At 32.9% G+C, this 20,897-nt stretch overlaps 1 protein-coding gene and 1 pseudogene across 2 annotated transcripts; one reads left to right on the forward strand and one right to left on the reverse strand.

Annotated features, from left to right (window-relative positions):
• Nucleotides 1-15,674: 15,674 nt before the first annotated feature.
• Nucleotides 15,675-16,473, reverse strand: LOC148202471 (putative E3 ubiquitin-protein ligase ZFP1). The gene is made up of 4 exons (XM_088109618.1): nt 16,444-16,473; nt 16,224-16,355; nt 15,970-16,116; nt 15,675-15,809 (listed from the first exon to the last, which is right to left on the reverse strand). The coding sequence occupies exons 1-4, from the start codon at nt 16,471-16,473 to the stop codon at nt 15,675-15,677; spliced, it is 444 nt and encodes a 147-aa protein (XP_087965744.1).
• Nucleotides 16,474-16,569: 96 nt separating this feature from the next.
• Nucleotides 16,570-20,807, forward strand: LOC148202472 (protein LOW PSII ACCUMULATION 1, chloroplastic-like; annotated as a pseudogene). Its single transcript, XR_015784977.1, has 4 exons — nt 16,570-16,660; nt 19,235-19,720; nt 19,849-19,899; nt 20,158-20,807. The product of XR_015784977.1 is annotated as a protein LOW PSII ACCUMULATION 1, chloroplastic-like (transcript).
• The last annotated feature ends 90 nt before the right edge of the window (nt 20,808-20,897 follow it).

Here is a 20,897-nt window from a genome sequence, read left to right on the forward strand (position 1 = left end):
TGTTTTTTATCTTTGAAACCTTCATGTCTTGTATTATAACTTGTATAACTTCATGTTTTTACTTTGATAGGGACTTGTGCCAACATTACAAGAACTTCTACCCGGTGTGGAGCAAAGATTTTGTGTGTGCCACATTTATGCAAATTTTAGGAAGAAATTTCCTGGCCAAATTCTAAAACGTCTATTATGGAAGGTAGCATCATCAACACACCCTCCAGCATGGGAGGCAGTGATGAGAGAAATTAAAGATGTCAATCCAGATGCGTTTAAATACTTGCTAGCAATTCCACTAAGGTATGTCAACCCGTAACATATATTTAAATCCATTCTTCATATTTACTTTTGTTTGTTTTCCTAGCTGATATATTTCACTTCTTATTTGTTTAATTAGATTTTTGTCATGTTCAAGGTTTACGGGTAAAGCTGTTTGTGACATTCGTATGTATCTCATGAAGAGATGAGCAACAAATAGACAGAAAATAACTACATTTGAAGGTTGTCTTTGCCCAAAGATTAAAAAAAGATTTTGAAAAGGAATTGCACATGACTAAATATTGGATACCTAGGTATGTGCACATCACTACATCAGAATTTGGATTTCATTATGATGTTTTAATTTTTTTACTTTAAATACTGATTTAAATTGCTTATCATTGCAGTTGGTTAGGAGAGAAAATTCTTGAGGTCAAACACACTTCAATGATTGGTGAGAAGTATGTGGTTCACATAGATAAAGTGGAATGCAGTTGCAGAAAGTGAACTTTAACAAGAATGTCATGCTGTCATGCACTAGCTGCCATGGATGTTTTGAACATCAATGGAGAAGACTGCATCCCAAATTGGTTTAAAAGGTCAACATACCAAGAAACATACATTCCAATGATATACCCTCTCAACGGTCATCACCTATGGGAAATGACTTCTCAGCCTGATGTTTTCCTCCACCTAAAAGGGTGTTACCTGGTAGACCAAAAAAGAAGAGAAAGTTAGAGGCTTGGGAGCTAAAGAAGGATGACACAGCTAAAGCAAAATGGAACTCGTAAGAGATGTTGCATATGTAGACAGCTTGGTCATAAAAGAAATACTTGCCCACAACATCCTCCAACAAACCAATCTCAATCAAGTCAGCAACCTGAAACCTAGCCAACTACAAGACCAAGTCAACAACCTGAAACCCAGCCAACTACAGGACCAAGTCATCTACTGAACGCGAATTTCAACAAACACAATCATCTACAACAGGACTTTAGAAGTTATTTAGAATATTCACATGTATTTTGAACATTGACATCACATTATTGACAAGTTTAGCTTAAGTATTACAACCCATTATTGGCTTCTTTGTAAACATTGACATGTAGTTTGAACTTCATTTTGAATTGGGTATTTTGTAAGCTGTGATATGTATTTGGATGATTATAATCTGAATTTCAATGACAATTTATCTTTTGGATGTGCATTTGATTTCCAATTTGTGATTATAATGTCATTATCAATGATGCACATTCCATGTGCATGTGAAGTACAATATGAATTAGTTGTAATGTATATTGTGATGACAAGGATATGCTTCTTTGTTGTGAAGTATACTCATGTTATAGGTACACATCTTTGACAGTCCAGGTCACACTGAGGACTAAATCTAACTTACCTTCATCTTTGTCAGTCCAAGGGACACTTACATCATGTGATTACAATAATTCGGTGTTACAATGATTGTGCTTAAACCACTTCCACAATTTTTTTGTCAGTTACAATGAGGATGACACACCACTTCCTCATTTTATTGTCATTTCAATTTAAACTTCAGTGTGCTTATGTTCTATGTCATACAAGATGTATATTGAAACCATAAATTCAGATGCTTCAATTGACATTTCTCATTCATTTCAAAACATCATATTACAATAAGGCCAAAGTGCTCTTCACAACAATTGTCTAATAGAACACATCATGGACTTTTAAACAAAATACATACAAGGATGATGTTAATCAACCCCATAAAACATAGCATCCATAACCACATCTTCTCCCTTTTCTGACAACCCATAAGAGATTTCTCCAGGCTATTAATCTTTCTCGTTTGCCAAGCAATAGTACTACCAACATCATTTACATTATCTTCATTACACCATTTAAAGAAATTGCATCCTTGAAGTTCTTCATTTCTTGTCCGCTATACAAAGTATCCAACCATAAACATTTCATTAATCACCAAAACAATTTATAACAAACATTAAACTACAAACCTTGTAATTAGGGCAGCCTCAAAATTGCTTCCCCTGGTTCTTAACTATTTTTGCCACTCTCAACACAGCAACCCCACAATGGCATATTTGGCTTCCAACGAATCCCCTGGATGAACCACCACGAGAGCTCCCCCATGAGCAAGACGAACAACCTTTATTGAAAGACATTGCCACTTCAAAGCGAAGCCCAAAGTGAGATAACCACGAACCACGAACCACTTCGCCAAGAAATTATGAACGAGGGAACACGAACTCGCCAAAGACGAACCACCACCCTACTGCCAACAGACAACACTAACGTCCAAACCATAAAGAACAACAAAAGAAAGGAGAAGAAGATAAATTTGAAGAAGAAGACCCACCACTGTACCGTGCTCGCAACAGAAAGGAGAAAAAGACCCTAATTGGTTTTATCTGTGCCCTAAATCAAATTTTTCCCAAATTTAAAAACCCTATCTTTAATAAAACACCATATCTTATGTTAGTAACTAACACGTCAACATGCACAAAACAATATATTGACACGTTGCCAATAATTGGTGCTAGATCATGAACACATTAACTCCGTTTGGTTATACTTAACGGAAGGGACAAATTTGACGCAAATTTTAATAAATGTGGACATATTCCAAACACTTTTAAAAATGGGGACTGGTTTGACATTAGCCAACGAAACTGGGACCAAAGAGGCTACTAAACCTAAATAAAATTACCAAATTGAGATTTTTCACATGACACTTTCCCAACAGTAACACATGTTAAAGACAAAACCGTCTATACGACCAAATGCTCTCATTTTTTGAAGTTTAATCAAATAACACTGAAACAGAATAATCAGAAAATGACTTAGGGTGTGAACACAAGACTTAGAGCCTAAACCCCAAACAAACACAACCTAGAACCAGAATCCCCAAACATAGAAAAATATAGAAAAACACTTAGGTCCTAGGAAATAGAAAAACATCTAGGCTAACACCTAGACGCACAACTTAATGATGTTCTGCTTAAAGCGTCCAAGAGAGATTAAGATAAAATCTTAGTGCTTATAATATCTGGAATAGGTGGCTTCTCTCAAAAACAAAATAGGTCGAGACAATGTCTCTAACAAAATACACTAAAAGACTCAATTATTAAAATATGTAGGGAAGCTTAAGCAAGTTAAACATTATCTGTCTAAAAAGAGACAAAAGCTAAAAAAACATTTACGTGACTAAACGATACCATGAGCTCAACAAGTACCTCATCTTTTGATGAAGTGTATATATACGCTTGATATCTTTAAAGGAAAGAACTTAATTGTAAAATGCTACCTAACAGTTGGAAATCAAAAGCCATTTGTTGTTCTGATCAAGCATTAAATGACATTAAATGCTCAATGTTCAAAATTCACAAAAGTGATAAGAAAAGTCATATCTATTGCATGCACAATTTATGTTGAGATTGTTGATAAGGGGAGCACAGGTTTAGCTTAACCCACAATCTCAATAATATTTGAGTTTTTTATGATGACAACACATAATTAATAACACATGTATATTCTGTGTTAAATGTTCTGTGTTTACATGTCATATGCTTTTCTATAATGTTAAATCTGTTAAAGCATATCTGAGAACATGTTTGAGTTATGTTTGTGTTGTTCATTGCATATCACTACGTGAAATATGTGATTTTATATGTGTATGCATGACATATGTTTTTGGGAAAAGAAAAATCATAAGCATTATGGTTGAAATTTAAATGTGTGGCAAAACTGCAGTTTTAAGTCGATTACATTATGGGATAAATCAATTAAAACTCGTGTGTTTGCACAAACTATTTTCAAGTGTGTTGTGAGAGTTTTCAAAGCGAAAAGTTTTTCAAAATTATGCTTAACATTGTTGCATAATCGATTGCATGCGTGCTGTATTCGATTAAGTTAGTTGTTGTTTTGAAAATCTGTTAATGCTTGACATAACTGTCTTAACGGTCATATTTTTAATTGTGTTGACCAAGCATTAAATGTTAGTCGACTGCATTAATTGCGCATTCAATTCATTACTGTGTATGTTGCTAACTGTTATAACATAATTGTTGTATTCGACTGCATTAGTAGCTAAGTCGATTAAAATGCGTCTGATATGTGTTTGATAATGCTAATTCTTACCATTATCTAAGCATCATTTTAGTAGTAAAATCAACTCTTCTTTAGCTTATTACTTGCTTAAATCCTCTCTTTTATTTAGTTTTAGTATTTATCTATATTTTGAGCTACATTACATAAATAATATTCTAATCCCTTGTTTTTTTGATCAATTTCGATGTTAGGAAGATCCTCCATTACATTGAAGAGCCTCGGTGATCCAGGAAGTCATTGATTTAAAAGTCATTTTCGCTTAAGCGAGAATAATTTAGCTTAAGCGAGAATGACTATCTTCTCCAAGAAGTTTATTCTCGCTTAAGCGAGAATAATTTAGCTTAAGCGAGAATTCGGGCAGTATATATACTCACGAGGCAGAAAGAAAAAAGGGTCTTTGGTTCGTTGGAGGCGCGATTTCACGGCTGGAGCTCATGGAGGGCGCGAGGAGTTTGTGGGAACATCTCCTCCTCTTCCTTTGGGTCTCCTTCTTCTTCCATCTTCCATGTTTGTAAGCTTTAGGGTTCTCTATGGAAATGGAGAACCTGATTCATCTTGTTTGGGATTAGTTGTAGCCTTTGAATTCTTGTGTAATTGTTGAATGATTTGATTATATATATGCCTTTTCTATCAATTGCTAGTATTTTTGTTTCCGATCTTAAAGCTTGCATGTAATGGGGACGTTCATGACTTGATTTTGGGGTTTTATGGATTATGGGGACGTAAGATAAAACCTTGAACTGAAATAGGAGTCCTTGTGGGTCATTGATTCTAGGGATGGAAGATGATTCACATGTTGTCTTAGATCCTAGTTCTTAATGCAGGTTTTGCTTGTTAGATTGTCCAAGGGATTGGAGTTTGATAAGGAGAACCTAGGCTCTTTCACCTAAGGGATTAGGGCTAGAGTGTTTTAGTGGATTGACTTTAGTAAATTGATAGAGAGGAGATGAAATTGGTTATACACAAGAGTGCATTGGTGAAAACTAGCCTTAACAATGTCGTTTCATACCATTTCTAGTCTTTTCCATTTCCAAGTGCCTTCAATACCAAAGTCCAACCTTGAAATTACTTGTGAATTTATCTTTTTGCACATATTCTTAAATGATGAGTTGTTCTTGAGTCTAGATGAGTTGTTAATCGCACAATTTTCTAGTATTACGAGTATCTTGGGAAAACGATACCTGGTCTTACCACGGTTTATTACTTGAACGATTTGGTGCACTTGCCAAAGAGTTTAACAGTGTTATACTATAAATTGACGCAGATTTGATTTCTGTGAGTACTTTTGTGATTCTAACATTTTCATATCTTTTGCAGAAAGCTGTGATCTTACAGAAAGAGAGGAAAAACTCCAAGAAACAAGATTGACCGTGGTGATCAACAACTTGTGATTTCTTGAAGAGCAAGACTGTTGTGTTTTCAAAGGCTGATCAATCTGCACATTTGGGTGTTTACTGTGTGATCAGGATTTACAATCTTTTGAAGATTGGGTTGAGTTCCCTGTTGTGATTACAGGAAGAAGAACAATGGTGTTCTTGACTTTGAGGGTGCCTCAAAGGGTTAGACGGCAGGAGAGGGGATTCTTGCTGCTGGTCTTGTTGTGTACTACCTATATTTTGGTTAGAGGGTTAGAGAAGTGTTTTATATTTTTGACGTGTGGTCACTATAAAAGCCTTGTTGTAAAACCCTTGATCATTACAGTGCATTGGCTTCCTGTGATCTGAAGGACACTAGATGTAGGCTTGGCCGAACCAGTATAAAATTGATTACGTTCTGCATTCATTCGATTAAGTTTCTGCTGCATGGAAAATCTTTTACCTTGCGATTCAAGAAAAGTATAAAGGCATCATTTTTGTGAAAGAGATTTTAAATGATTTTGTTTTTACATTTCACAAATTCACCCCTCCCCTTCCCGCCCTCTTGGTGTGAGAAATTGAGCTATTATATTTTAACAATTAACACCAGAGCTAGTTTTCATAAAATATTTGAAAAACTAATTGATTACTATTTCTGTTTAATCGATTGATCCTAGAAAATAGCTTTCAATTTTCAAACCTTTGGTGAAGGTGCGTCCACAAATAGACCACCACTATTTGCAGGAGAAAAGTATGCCTTTTGGAAAATAAGGATGCAAATCTTTCTTGAATCCGTGGATAAAGGAATTTGGGATGTAACTTTAAACGGTCCATATAAGCCCACTCAAATTGTGAATGGAAAAACTATTTTGAAAAACTTTTCTGAGTGGACTCGGGATGAGAACTATAGAGCACAATATGATGTTAAGGCTAGGAATGCAATTGCTTCTGCACTAACAATGGATGAAGTTTTCAGGATTTTCGAATGCAAGAATGTCAAGGAAATGTAGGAGGTTCTTGAAGTGACGCATGAAGGCACAGATGAAGTGAAACGGGTCAGGAAAAACTGCCTTGTATAAGAGTATGAATTATTCAGGATGAAAGCTAGTGAAACAATTTATGAAGTGTAGAAAATATTTACACATTGATAGGCTGTCGTTGAAGCTATCAAATTAATACTACTTTTCAAGGCAACTTCAGTATTGCCAAGTAGTATTCAATAAAGTAGATAGGGTTAAAGTAACCCTGAGTCGTCTCCAAACGAACACGGAATTGCTTTCGAATATCTGATTCTTATGAATGCAATGCTTATGAATAAAAGTAATGGTTTAAGAATGTTTAAAGAACAAATAAGAAACTTAAAAACAGTTACGATGAAATAGGCTAATTCCACTGCTTTTCCAAGATAGATTCATCATCGGTTATTCACGGATAATTGTTCAATTGATTATTGTTTAAGTTTCAAATTAATTAAAGTACATTCTTAATTAATTTGAGGGCGATCATGCATTTAACCAAAGTAAATTCTCAATCAAATGCAAAACCTTTCTAGATTATTCACAATAAATTCAACCAAAGTACATTCTTAATCAAATTTTATTGTGTTTAATCATGTCTATTCTTAAATCTCCTAACCAAATTAAAAGTTAATCAATCAAAGTAAATTCTCAATTGATTATAGTTGAAATTATTACTAATCAACCAAAGTACATTCAATTGATAGTAAAAACCATTTAATCATATGAAAGTTCCAAAATTAAATCAAAGTAAATTCTCAATTAAACCTAGAAACCCTAGAACTCATATAATCAATATGCATGTAGATTCAAACACATTATGATGCAAAAATCTTTGCTTTTAACAAGATAGAGAGATGAAAGACATAGAGAGAACAACTTAAATCAATAACCAAAGTAAACAATTGCATTAACTGAACGTAACCTGAGAATTCGTCATGAAATTACAGCAGAATAGCCCTAGATGCTTAGCTCTCCATGAACGGAGTTGAATACAAGATGAAAGAAAAGTGAAAGGAGTATGAGAGAATGAATGAATTAAGTGAAGTCCCCCCTGGGTCTATTAATATAGGGCTTGCTTGGGCTTGGACTCTGAATATTCAGTTGAAAGAATCTTTTATCTCATATCTTCCAAATAACAAAAAGATTTAGATAATTATAACATTATTTGGAAGATATTTTCTGTTGATATTCACAAATTAAATTAATTTAAAAACTGAATTTTATCTTTTAGTTTTTTCTGACTTTCCAAAATTGCACAAATACCCTAAAATTTCCCCTATCTTCACTTTAGCCCCTTCAGAAATCTCCAAAATTGCACAAAGGTCCCTGTTTGACCAGCTTTGACCAGAGGAAACTTGTTGGCTAGCTTTGACTAAGGGGCAGACGCGGCCAATGAGGTGCTTCCACATCTCCGCTCCCTTTCCACCCAAAATTAGGGTTCTGTAGATTGGGGGAAAGGAGCTTTCTCTGTGCCGCCACTTTGTCCCTATGTCGTGCTGTTCGCGGTTTTCCTCTTCTCCTTCGCGACGCTGCGAATCACAGAGGTGCGACATTGGGTTTCGTTTTTGCCTCTTTCTGGTTTTGAATTGCAGGTGGCTTTTCATGGCGGCGATGCGGAAGAAGGAGTCGCGGTTAGGCAAGGATTCGCGTGAAGGAGATGGTGGCGAAATCAATTGGGATTCTGATCTTTCCTTGTAGGTCGCGAATGGAGAGCTTTGATGGAGGTTGGGCAACGGCGATAACGTGAGAAAATTGGATCTTTGTGGTTTTTCTGAGTGCAGGTGCGACGCTGGCGCGATAAGCGGTGGTGTTGTTTGGATCTGCGGTATGGTGGCGCGAGGAGAATGGCGCATGATTGAGGCGCTGTAATGGCCGTTCTTGCGGCGGCGATGGAGGCGACTTGCGGTTTTGATGGATGGTGTGCCAGCGGATGGAGAAGATGAAGATGGTTGTGCGATGGTGGTCGAGATGCGACTTTGCAGAGGCGCGATTGTTGTGCGTGACGATTTCGAAGGAGACGAACGGGACTCCGACGATGGTGGTTGTGGTGGCGAAGCGGCGCGGCGGGAAGGTGGTGGCGGCTAGGAAGTCGCGCCTTGATGGTGGCTGTCCGGTGACGAAGCGGCGCGGCGGGAAGGTGGTGGCGGCTAACGGCATTGGTAGCTAGGGTTTCTGTGGAGAAGGTGGAAGATGATGCTCATGGATTAGGGCTAATGTGGCGGCACATGGTTGGCTAGATCTATGTGGGGAGGATTTGGACACGTGGTATGATCTGGTGGAGTCTAGCTTATGAGGGGTATGGGTAGGGAAATTTAGGAGGTGTATTTAGAATAGGGTTACTGTTTGGCTTAGTATTGGGCATGTTTAAGATAAGAGGGGTGTATGTTGGGAAATTGGGAGTTACAAGGGTAAAAGTTGTCTGTTTGGACCATCTGTACATTATTTTCCAAATAAAATATGATTTTGGGCCTTGAATTGCCATTTGGACCAATAGAACTTATAACTTCAGTTGCACAAATAAACGTAAGAACATCCAAGAATATTTTATGCGCTAAAACTCACTTTTTACGTCTCTTTAATTCCCAAACCCAACAATTCCAATCATCACAAATTCACTTAAAATCAATCATTTAAGCACAATTATTCTATCAAAAATTTGAATTTTAACGCATAAATGTAGGCATAAATATGCACTCATCACACATATAGTAAATCATCTCAGGGCTCTCGGCAAAGTGTTTGATAAAGATGAGATCAACATAAAGATTCTAAAAAGTCTCAACAGGAGCTGGCAGTCAAAGGTAACAGCCATATCTGAATCAAGAGATTTGACTAACATGAATATGACAACTTTGTTTGGCAAGCTCAGGGAGCATGAACTAGAACTTGGAAGGCTGAAGGAGGAAGAAGAAATTGAAGAAAAGAAATTGATTGCTCTAAAAGCCACAGGCAATAAATCCTCTAAGAAGGCAAAATCTGAAGCTGAATTAGATGCAGAACTGCAAGAAAAAGAAATCATGAATATGATGGTGAGAAACTTTAACAAATTCATGAAGAATAAATATTTTGCATCTAACAATGCAAGCTTTTTAAGAGGAGGAAAGAAGAGCTCAAGAAGCAACTATAAAATGTTATGAATGTGGAAAGGATGGTCATATCAAGCCTGACTGTCCAGACTTGAAGAACAAGCAGAAAGAAATCACCAAGTATCCTCAGGACAAGAGCAGAAAGAAAAGGAAAGCATACATTGCCTGGGAAAACAGTGATGGAGACTCTTCAAGTGATAATGATTGTAGCATTGAAGAGGAGTCAAATTTATGTTTCATGGCAGGCTTTGCACACTCTGATGATGATAGTGATAGTGAATTTGAGAATAAACCAATAAAGGTCAAGTACCACATGCTGTTGGATGCATTTCAGGAGATACATGCAGAAGCCATGTGACTCCAGTATAAGGTAAATCGACTATCCTCTGAGAGAAGAGACTATGAATATAGAATTGATAATCTAGTAGAGGATAATGAAAAGCTTGAAAAAGAACTTGAAAATGCTTTAAAATCTGCAAAGACAGTTAAAACCGAAATACAAATTGTTGAAAAAGAACGTGATAATTGTCTAGTACACCTTTGAGAAAATTGATTACTTAACCAGCACGTTAGCTAAATTTACAAAGGGTAAAGAAAATTTAGATGTTGTGTTAAGATCATCTAGAAGGGTAATCAATAGGCAAGGTATTGGCTACAAAGCAAAGAGTAATAGGATTAATTCAGTCAGCTCCTACACCGAATGATGCCAGTAATGCAGAAGATGACATCCGTAGGACACGGTGCTGGATCGACATCGTTGGTGGCAAGAAAAAGGGACAAGTGTACGGTGCAGGACAACTTGCTGCAAACTATACAACATCGAGAGGAGGTACTCTGAAGCACCAACCTTCTTCTTCCACCACTACTCCTGACGAGGTCGTTCTCCGCCTCACGCAGGCACTGCAACAACGTGACCAGGAAATCACTGATTTGAGAGCAGAGTTTACAAACTTTAAGGCCCTGGTCATGAGAGTGTTGCCTGAAACTTCACAGGACGTACAAAATATCCCTCTGACCCAGCCACGACCCTCCTCATCACCCGCTGCCCCTCAGCAGTCCACATCAGTCCAACCCTCATCAGTCCAACCTTCATCAGTCCAACCCACACCAGTCCAACCATCATTAGAGGAGCAGGATGATGAACATCATTCTGATGATAACTATGTACATTATTAGTTTCATTTTCTTATTACTTGTTATAGAAACATTTGGATATTAGAACATTTGGACTTTAGATCATTTCGATGTTAGATCAACTGGGTGACTTTGGATGTTAGAACATCATTATGTTACATTGTTTTATGTTTTAACTATAAATACATGTTCTATGGATTAATGGATGTTCTATGGATATTGATCAATGATTGCATCTTTGAGATGCACATTATGCAGGTTTGTATGTGCTTGAAAATAGTTATGCAGGTCTGTTTTTGCTTGAAAACTGTTATGCAGGTATGTTTATGTTGTTGGTTTCATAAGAAATACAATTGTTCCTTACATTTCCCTCCAACTTACCGAAGGCTTTTGTCCTTCGGTAAATACCCACGTTCGGTAATTACCGAAGGCTTCTGCCCTTCGGTAATTACAGAAGGCTTCTGGCGCTCGGTAATTACCGAAGGGCAGAAGCCCTCGGTAATTGTTAGCGACAAGGGATTTACCGAGGACTCATTGGTCGTCGATAAGCCGTCTGTAAATACCCTTTTCCGACGGCATCTGGCATTTTCCAAGGGCTTTTGGCCTTCGGTAATGTCCTTAGTGTCGGTCCAGTGACTCCTAACTCCAACACTATGTCTCATTCTCACCACACAACCCCTAAACAAGCCTTATCACCAATCATCGTACCAATTTTGTGTTCTATGTGTTGGATATGGATACACTCTGTCTTTTTCAGACCAAAGGGTTTCTTCCTCCTTTGCCACTGTTGTCTCTGTGTGTGTGAAGTAATGCCAAGAATGGAATTTAGTGGTTACAAATAAGTTCACAGTTTCACCAATTCATGGTATGCTTGGAATATTTGGTACACCTCCTAATGGTACTGAAGCTTGAAAAAGAAACATTAGGATCAAACAGATATAGTTTTCATTGGAATTATCTTTACCTTATAAACATTTTTTATAGATGTATCTCTAGGTTTTTATATGGAGTGTTTATAAGGAATATTACTTAATGAAAGTGTTTATAATAGTATGCTTAGAAACTTGTTGAGAAACAAGAAATCATGTTGGAATGTTGAAGTTATACTATTAGTGCTCTGATGACCTCAAGTCCGTTAAAATGTATATCAATCACTGTTTCTGTCAGCAATTTTGCATTATTATTTTGTTTTGGCAAACCTCTCAAATGAATGCAGAGTTCACTCCATTTTCTTCTTTTCTTATGGTTTTTCCTCTTTATGCGATGCTTCTTTCATCAGGTTGTATTACCCAGTGATGTTATCATGTCACTTAAATTTATTACCAAATTATTTTGATAATAACCATTATAACAATATATAACTTAATTTTCATTATATTTCAAGATATAAAATTTCACTACCTTATTATTTTTATATATAAAATAAAACAATTATTAAAAAAATAGAAAATTTTGTGGGTAGACTAGTTTGTTTTATAAAACTTTCATATCAAATTAACATTGAATAGCAATTAAAACGAGACAATAGCCTTTACCTTCAATATTTTATAAATTATATTTTATAATGAAAAGTCATTGAAATGTGACAAGGTTAGACGTAGGTCTTAACATTCTTGTACAATATATTTTTACTCACAAAAATATGAGCTAAAGAAAATAAATTAAACGCTTCAATATATTATAATTAATAAATTATAATAAAAAATCATTAGAACATGAGCTAAACAAAATAAATTAAACGCTTCAATATTTTATAAATTATATTTTATAATGAAAAGTCATTGGAACATGACAAAGTTGGACATAGGTCTTAACCTTCTTATGTAAGATATTTTTACTCACAAAAATATGAGTTAACAAAAATAAAGCAAACACTTCATTATTTTATAAATTATAATTTATAATGATAAATCATTGGAACGTGACAATGTTGAACGTAGGTCTGAACCTTTCTGTGCAAGATATTTTTACTCACAAAAATATGAGTTAAACAAAATAAATCAAACGCTTCAATATGTTAGATATTATAATGTATAATGAAAAGTCATCGAACCTGACAAGATTGAACGTACAACAGAATCTTCCCGTGTAGGATATTTTTACTCACAAAAATATGAGTTAAACAAAATAAACCAAACGCTTCAATATTTTAGATATTATAATTTATAATGAAAAGTCATTGGAACCAACCAACGTCACAAGATTGAACGTAGGACGAAACCTTCCCGTGCAGGATATTTACTCACAAAAATATGAGTTAAACAAAATAAAACAAACGCTTCAATATTTTATAAATTATAATTTATAATGAAAAGTCATTGGACCCTTAAAAGGTTGAACGTAGGTCTGAACCTTCTTGTACAAGATATTTTTACTCACAAAAATATGAACTAAACAAAATAAATTAAACGCTTCAATATATTATAATTAATAAATTATAATAAAAGTCATACAAAATAAATTAAACGCTTCAATATATTATAATTAATAAATTATAATAAAAAGTCATTAGAACTCGACAAGGTTGAACATAGCATTGAACCTTCCCGTCCAGGATAATTTTACTCACAAAAATAAGAGTTAAACAAAATAAAGGAAACACTTCAATATTTTATAAATTATAATTTAAAATAAAAAGCCATTAGAACCTCACAAGGTTGAATGTAACAAAAATAAAAGACATGTCTTTTGATGTTATTATAAAATTTTTTTCTCTTGTTGCAAAACTGGGTATTGATCCGAAGTAGCGATGTCGAGACCAAGTGCGCGTCTGGTTCTTCGAGGTTTCATGGGAATGCCGCTCGGCCCCACGGTGGGCGCCATTTGTTTCGGTTGAATTGGTCTGAGGGTCGATCGTCCTTCCTTGCTCTGCTCTCTTTCGATAGTCCAATCCTCTCCGAGAATGCAATCTACTCTGATGTGTTGTTGACCTACAAAAAACACTCTGACGCTCAAGTCAGATATGTTTCATAAAGAAGTCTCTATTTTATTAGGATAGATCTAGGTTCTTTTACCTAGACATCAATCATATTTTTATAAGGCTTGTGGCAGCTAAACACCTTATTAACCATTAACGCACCTTGATTAACCATTAACGAAGTATATTTTAAGGCAATCAAACCCAATAATCAATTATTAATAGTGTATATTTGTAAAGCATAAGACAATCTGACCTATTAATACCTGCTAGTATACTTGCTAAGTGCTCATAAATGACCATTAACTCCGATTGGTATATTTCATATAATACACCTATAATTTGGATTATTCTTTTATTAATCATTACATTTCAATCAAATCCTAACAAATAATAAAAATATAAAGATAGAAAATATCCAGAGATATATAGAGAGGATAAGCTTAATTATTTTTACATAATACATGATAATCTAATTACAAAACACAAAACCAAATAATTAATAAACATTCATATCTCCTAGAAAATCTTTTAAACGATAGAATTATTTCAATCAAATTATTAATAAACTAATCTATCTCTTAAAAAATATTTTAAATGACATAAGTCTTTTAATTTAAATAATTAAGAAACCATTTTATCTTTTAAAATATTTTAAATAATATAAATCTTTAACATTAAATAACTAATAAATAATTTTATCTATTAGAAAATATTTGAAAAGAACTAAAATTTTTAAATTAAATAATTAATAATAAAGTATAAAAATGATCTTCATGCTTAACATAACATCTAAGGCTAATACTTAATATCAGCAAAATGTGGCGATTTGTTTTAGAATGTGTAAGTGGACTGCACTTGTCTACCATACTATTGATCTAACAAATAGGATAGATTTAACATTTATAACAGTATAACTTAATTTCAAACTCCAACAAATTGAATTAAATTATGATATCAATTTCAGTTATTCTATTTAAAACTGAAATTATTATCATGTCACTTAAATTTATTACCAAATTATTTTGATAATAACCATTATAACAATATAACTTAATTTTCATTATATAAAATTTCATTACCTTATTATTTTTATATATAAAATAAAACAGTTATTAAAAAAATAGAAAATTCTGTGGGTAGACTAGTTTGTTTTATAAAATTTTCATATCCAATTAACATTGAATAGCAATTAAAACGAGATGATAGCCTTTACCGGTATACTTTCAATCAATATAATTTTAAAAAGATTTATTCTTAAATAATTGTTTGTTTAAGTTAATATTGTTAATGAAGTATTATGTCATGATTTATTATTACCACTGTCGAAACCCAAATATTTGCAGTTTCATAAGTATCTTATAATTCTAATTCCAATTATTAAAATAAGATTTAAGAAAGTAGTTTCTTGATGAAAATGATTAATAATGATTTTTGTTTCTTGTCAACTAATTTGATTAGAATTTTATTTATAAACGCAATCGAATTAATACCATTTAATGTATGATATATTGACACAACAAGAAAAGCAAAAAAATTTCAAGAAATAAACCCGTTCTTTATATTATGATCTTGGAAATAAGACATTAATGAAAAAGTAAGAAAAAAATATTAAGAGTATAATTTTTCATGGTTAACATTTAAACAACAATATAACATGATAAATGTAATTGTTCATGAAAATAGAAAACAATGAGTTTTTCACTCTTACAACAATGTTAGGAAATATGTATTACTTGATCTAGAACAAAAGGATGAATTCACTTAAAATAATGAATTATGTAGTTTTAATTTTTCGTATCTATTCAATAGTTAATCCTTTTGATTTGCACATGGGACAAACATTTTTCTCATGTAACCATCTCTTTATACACTCTGCATGGTATTCATGTCCGCATTGAAGAATTCCAATCTCCTCTTTATTTTTATATTCATCCTGTGAAATCATGCACATGCATTCCAATTAATATGAGAAAGAGTAAAACATATTTTTAATATATCAAATTTTAATGTATAACCTCAATCTAGTACATAAAAAGACAAATAAACTAGTACCTTATAAAAATATAAAATATACATGTTGCTATATTTCATACCTGGCATATTATGCAAATATCAGATTCCTGATCCCCCAAATTCTCAGGTAGTAGATAACTTTTTGTCTGCATATGTCTTGCAATAATGTCTTCTGACAAACCCCTTTCCGAGTTGCCACTGATCCATTCACTTAACTCAAGAAGCTCCTGTTGTCCAATTTCAAACCGTTAGCAATTTAAAGTTTTTCATAATAACTAAGATTTTAATATGCATAGAAAAAAAACATCAGACTATACATATATAGTATACTTGCCTCATATGACATGCCATCAATGTCCAAGCGCATATCACTATGAGGGTCACCTAATGAAGGAAATTCCTGCACATTATAAAGTGTCTCGTATGACATGTCATCAGCGTCCATGATCATATACGAAGGAAATTCCTACACAAGAAAAGAGAATAATACATGATAAATAAAGTAGGCTTTTAAGGACTAAGAATTTTTAAAAGTAAAAAGAATGACATATTACACGAAACGCAGGAGGATGAAGATTATGCATGTTGTCTCTATTAGGTGCATTTTGTATGGGCATTGAAGAACTTCTTGAATGATTTGTTGTTTCGGGAACTCTATATGGTGAAGCAGTTACGTAGGAATGAAAGTTGGAGTGACGTCTGATCTCTTGCGCACGGTATTGCCGATGGAGAAATCTGTGGTGGTGTCTTCTTCGTCGGAGACCCATTCTTGTATTCTCTTCTAATGAGCTTACATTAGCACTAGGAGGTGGAGCTGTAGAAAATCATGAACCGTTAAAAAATCAAATCAAGAATTTAAAGAAAATAACATAAATTTACAAGACTCTTCATTGAAAACTGGTAGAGTAATGTTGGAATACATGAATACTTTATAAAAAAGAATAAAAAACATAACAAGTAGAGAAAGAAAGGTAGAAATTTTACCTTGTACATAGGAGATTGGAGGATTTGGATACCATACCAAAGTCGAATAATGACCCCAAATGAAATTGTTAGAGTAACTAGGTTGATGGTGAAGTCTATGGTGTTGTGTCATTCCATATATCATTCCATTTTCATCAACATCTACTAAGTAATTGGAATCAATAGTCATTCCTCTTATTACCATTGTGTGTATATTCTCAGACATGTTTCACAACCGGATGTGATTAAGAAATTAACAAAGAAAGATAATGTTGAAGGCAAAGAATCCTTTTGAGGAGGGAAAGAAAATTTTAAGAAATGAGTGATTTGTAATGTGATCCTAACACTATTTATAAAGATGATAATTTAATTAAGGTAAGTGTTAAAGAGAGAAATTTATTACTAAAGATAATTTAATTTTGAAAATTTAATTCTAAATATTCATTTTACTTAATCTTGATACCATTAATTATTATTTCTAAATCTACGTTAAAATTGATTACTTCTAAAATATGTATTTAATGATGAGGGAAATATTTACGGTTAAAGATATTTTAATCTTTAAAATCTAATTCCTAAATATTCAGTACACTTACCTTGATATCATTAATTTGTAAATCTGTTACACCATTAATTTAAGTGAAGGGAAAAGTCTTTACATAATTTAAATAATTTTAAATATTCAGTTTGTAAATCTTGATGACATTAATTGTTAGTTGTAAAATCTACGGTAAAAATCTTTACCATTAAAAATAATTCAATTTTTGAAATATAGTTCTAAACACGTTAATTATTACGATTTATCTTTATAGGATTGAATAAAGGAGCCATTAATTATTACGTTTGATATCCATATCATTTGAATCATTATTTTATTTAATCATTACATTTTAATCAAATCCTAACTAACTATGAAAATACAAAGTAAAAAGTAAAGAAAGAAGATAATTTAAATTTTAAAATCCCATGATAAATATCACTTTATTTAATCTTGACGACATTAATTATTACTTGTAAATGTACCGTAAATATACATTGTTTATAATGATCATCACGACAAGGGAAGAGTCAAAGAGAACCTATTAAAGATAATTCAATTTTTGAAATTCAATTTTAAATATTCCGTTTATCTGATTTTGGTATCATTAATTATTACTATTTATGTTTTAGGATTATTATTTTATTAATTATTACATTTCAATCAAATCCTAACAAATAATAAAAATATAAAGATAGAAAATATCCATATATATAGAGAGAGAGGATAAGCTTATTATTTTTACATAATACATGATAATCTAATTACAAAACACAAAACCAAATAATTAATAAACCTCCATATCTCCTAGAAAATATTTTAAATGATAGGATTATTTTACTCAAATTATCAATATAACTTAATTTTCATTATATTTCATTATATAATAATTTCACTGCCTTGTTATTTTCTTTTTACAAAATAAAACAATTATTAAAAAAATTGAAAATTCCGTGGGTGGTCTAGTTTGTTTTATAAAACTTTTCATTTTATTTGGATGTATATTTCAAATAAATATATTGAATAGCAATTAAAACGAGATAATAATACTCTTTTACTGGTATACCTTGATCTATATACTTCCATCAATATAATTTTAAAAAGATTTATTTTTAAATAAGTGTCTGTTTAAGCTAATATTGTTATTGAAATATTATGTTATAATTAATTATTACCACTACCGAAAGCCAAATATTTGCAGTTTCATAAGTCCCATATAATTCTATTTCAATTATTAAAAGAAAAAATTAATAGACTTTATAAGATTTAAGAAAGTAGTTTCTTGATGAAAATGATTACTAACGACTTTTTCTTGCCAACTAATTTGATTAGAATTTTATTTATTAAACGCAATCGAATTAATATCATTTAATGTATGATATATTAAGACAACAAGAAAATCAAAAGCTTTTCAAGAAATAAACCAAATCTTTATATTATGCTTGGAAATAAGACATTAATGAAAAGTAAGAAAAAATATTAAGAAAATGAAACAAACAGCTTCAATATTTTATAAATTATAATTTATAATGAAAAATCATTAAAACCTAATCAGGCTAAATGTAGGTCTGAATCTTTTTATGAAAGATATTTTTACTCTAAAAAATATGAGTTAAACAAATTAAAACAAACACTTTAATATTTTATAAATTATAATTTATAATGAAAAGTCATTCGAACCTGATAAAGTTGAACGTAAATCGGACGTGTTCAAGATACTTTTATTCACAAAAACATGAGTTAAACAAAATAAAAGAAACACTTTAATATTTTATAAATTATAATTTATAATGAAAAGTAATTGCAAAGTGACTTTGAAAGTAAGAAAAAATCTTATTTGGTAGCTTTTATTGCAAGTGGTTCTCTGATTCATAGCAATCACACGACTAATTGGAGCACTGGCTAACTCATGAAGAGCAACTGAAGTCCCTGAAATTCTGAAGGGCCTTGCCATTGACATTGCAGCAGTGTCTTTATTTGCTTTCTTGTACTTCAGAGAGAAGAACAAAGCAAAAAATGCACAGGTGTCTCGCTTCTCAAGAGAGTAAAGCTTATCAAACCTTAAGCTCCGTGTGGATGAGATGAAGATCATTCCTATGAGTTCCCTGAGAGGGATTGCTCGTCTTGTCATATGTGTTAAGGGATTCCTATGAGTCTTTTAAGCGCAGTGAACCTTACACTGAAAGCCTTTTGAACAGAGGGGTGCTTGTTGTGCCCTTAGTAACAGATGGAATTTCACCTGCTTTTGAGTTTGAGGAGACTGGAGAACTTGCCACAAGAAGGAAGAGACTATGGCAACTGGCTACAGTTTACATCAGTGAGTGGTCTGTGTATGGCTATAAGGATGATAAAAAGCTTAACACCTTTCATTCCTATTACTTTTTCAAGAATGAAAAATGAAAATACTATTCAATATTTTGTCTGCTTTTTTAAAAATTGTTCCTGTATTTGTCAATAGGTGGTTAGATGAGCAAAAGAAGTTAGCTGGTGTACCTTCTGATTCTCCAGTGTAAGTTCTATCCATGTTACGGCTAACAGGTATAGATGTCAGGAGATGTTTAAGTTTTCAGCAAAAGATCATTGTCATCTTTCCCTTTAAAATGAAAAGCTTCACATTCATGAATCATGAGGTTATAGTTTTGCAATGAAATTATGCAGTCATTTTATATGGTTTAGATACTCTAATCAAAAGCTGTCTTTACTTTTTGATGGATGTGTTAGAGTGAACATTGCAGAAGAACTTAGGTATTTTTGTTTCACTATACAGCTATCTATCTCTATGCATGGATGGTCATGTTCGTGGTAGTGATGTTGGTTATCCTCCTTGGAATGCTTTGGTTGCACAACTACAATCAGTGAAGGGAATGTGGACTGGCCTACTAGATGGCATGGATGGAAGAGTTCTTTAAAAGGACTAATGTTTTTGTTTTTCTACTTTTGAAGATTCAATTCTCATTTCCCCCTCCCCACAAAACAAAAGAGTGCAGCCCTCTTTTTCTTCATTTCCTTTTCCTAGTTTTGTTTCCCTATATGGACATTCTATTCAACTTTTATGATTTGGTTTTTTTATGTATTCTTTTAAGTTGATCTTATTTTTACACGTTAAATATGATTGAGACTTTATAACAGAGTTTTGTTAGGAGGTGGTTAATTCTGAGATGACAGAATACAATGAGAAGCTGTTAGCTGTAGTATTTGGTATTGCAGTCTATATACGTATTGTGATCAATATTTTAATTCTTTGACAACAACATTGCATTCCTATCAGTCTCAAACTCTTTACAAGGTGTTTTCTATGAGTTTATTTTTCATAACATATCTACGCCAAAAGGCATAAACTAGTAAGCATTTAAGTTGAAACCACTAGAAAAACACAGCACAGCAACGTTAATTGTACTTAAAAATATAGCTCACCATAATTTTTTTTATCGATGTTTGTTAGTGGAAAATTGATCCTACAACTTCTTTCACTCTGGCTTTCAAACTCATCAAACTAAGCTTATATTT

The sequence above is a fragment of the Vigna umbellata genome, chromosome 3 (assembly GCF_029865625.1).
Source record: "Vigna umbellata cultivar VRB3 chromosome 3, Vumbellata_1.0, whole genome shotgun sequence".
NCBI lineage: Eukaryota > Viridiplantae > Streptophyta > Magnoliopsida > Fabales > Fabaceae > Vigna > Vigna umbellata.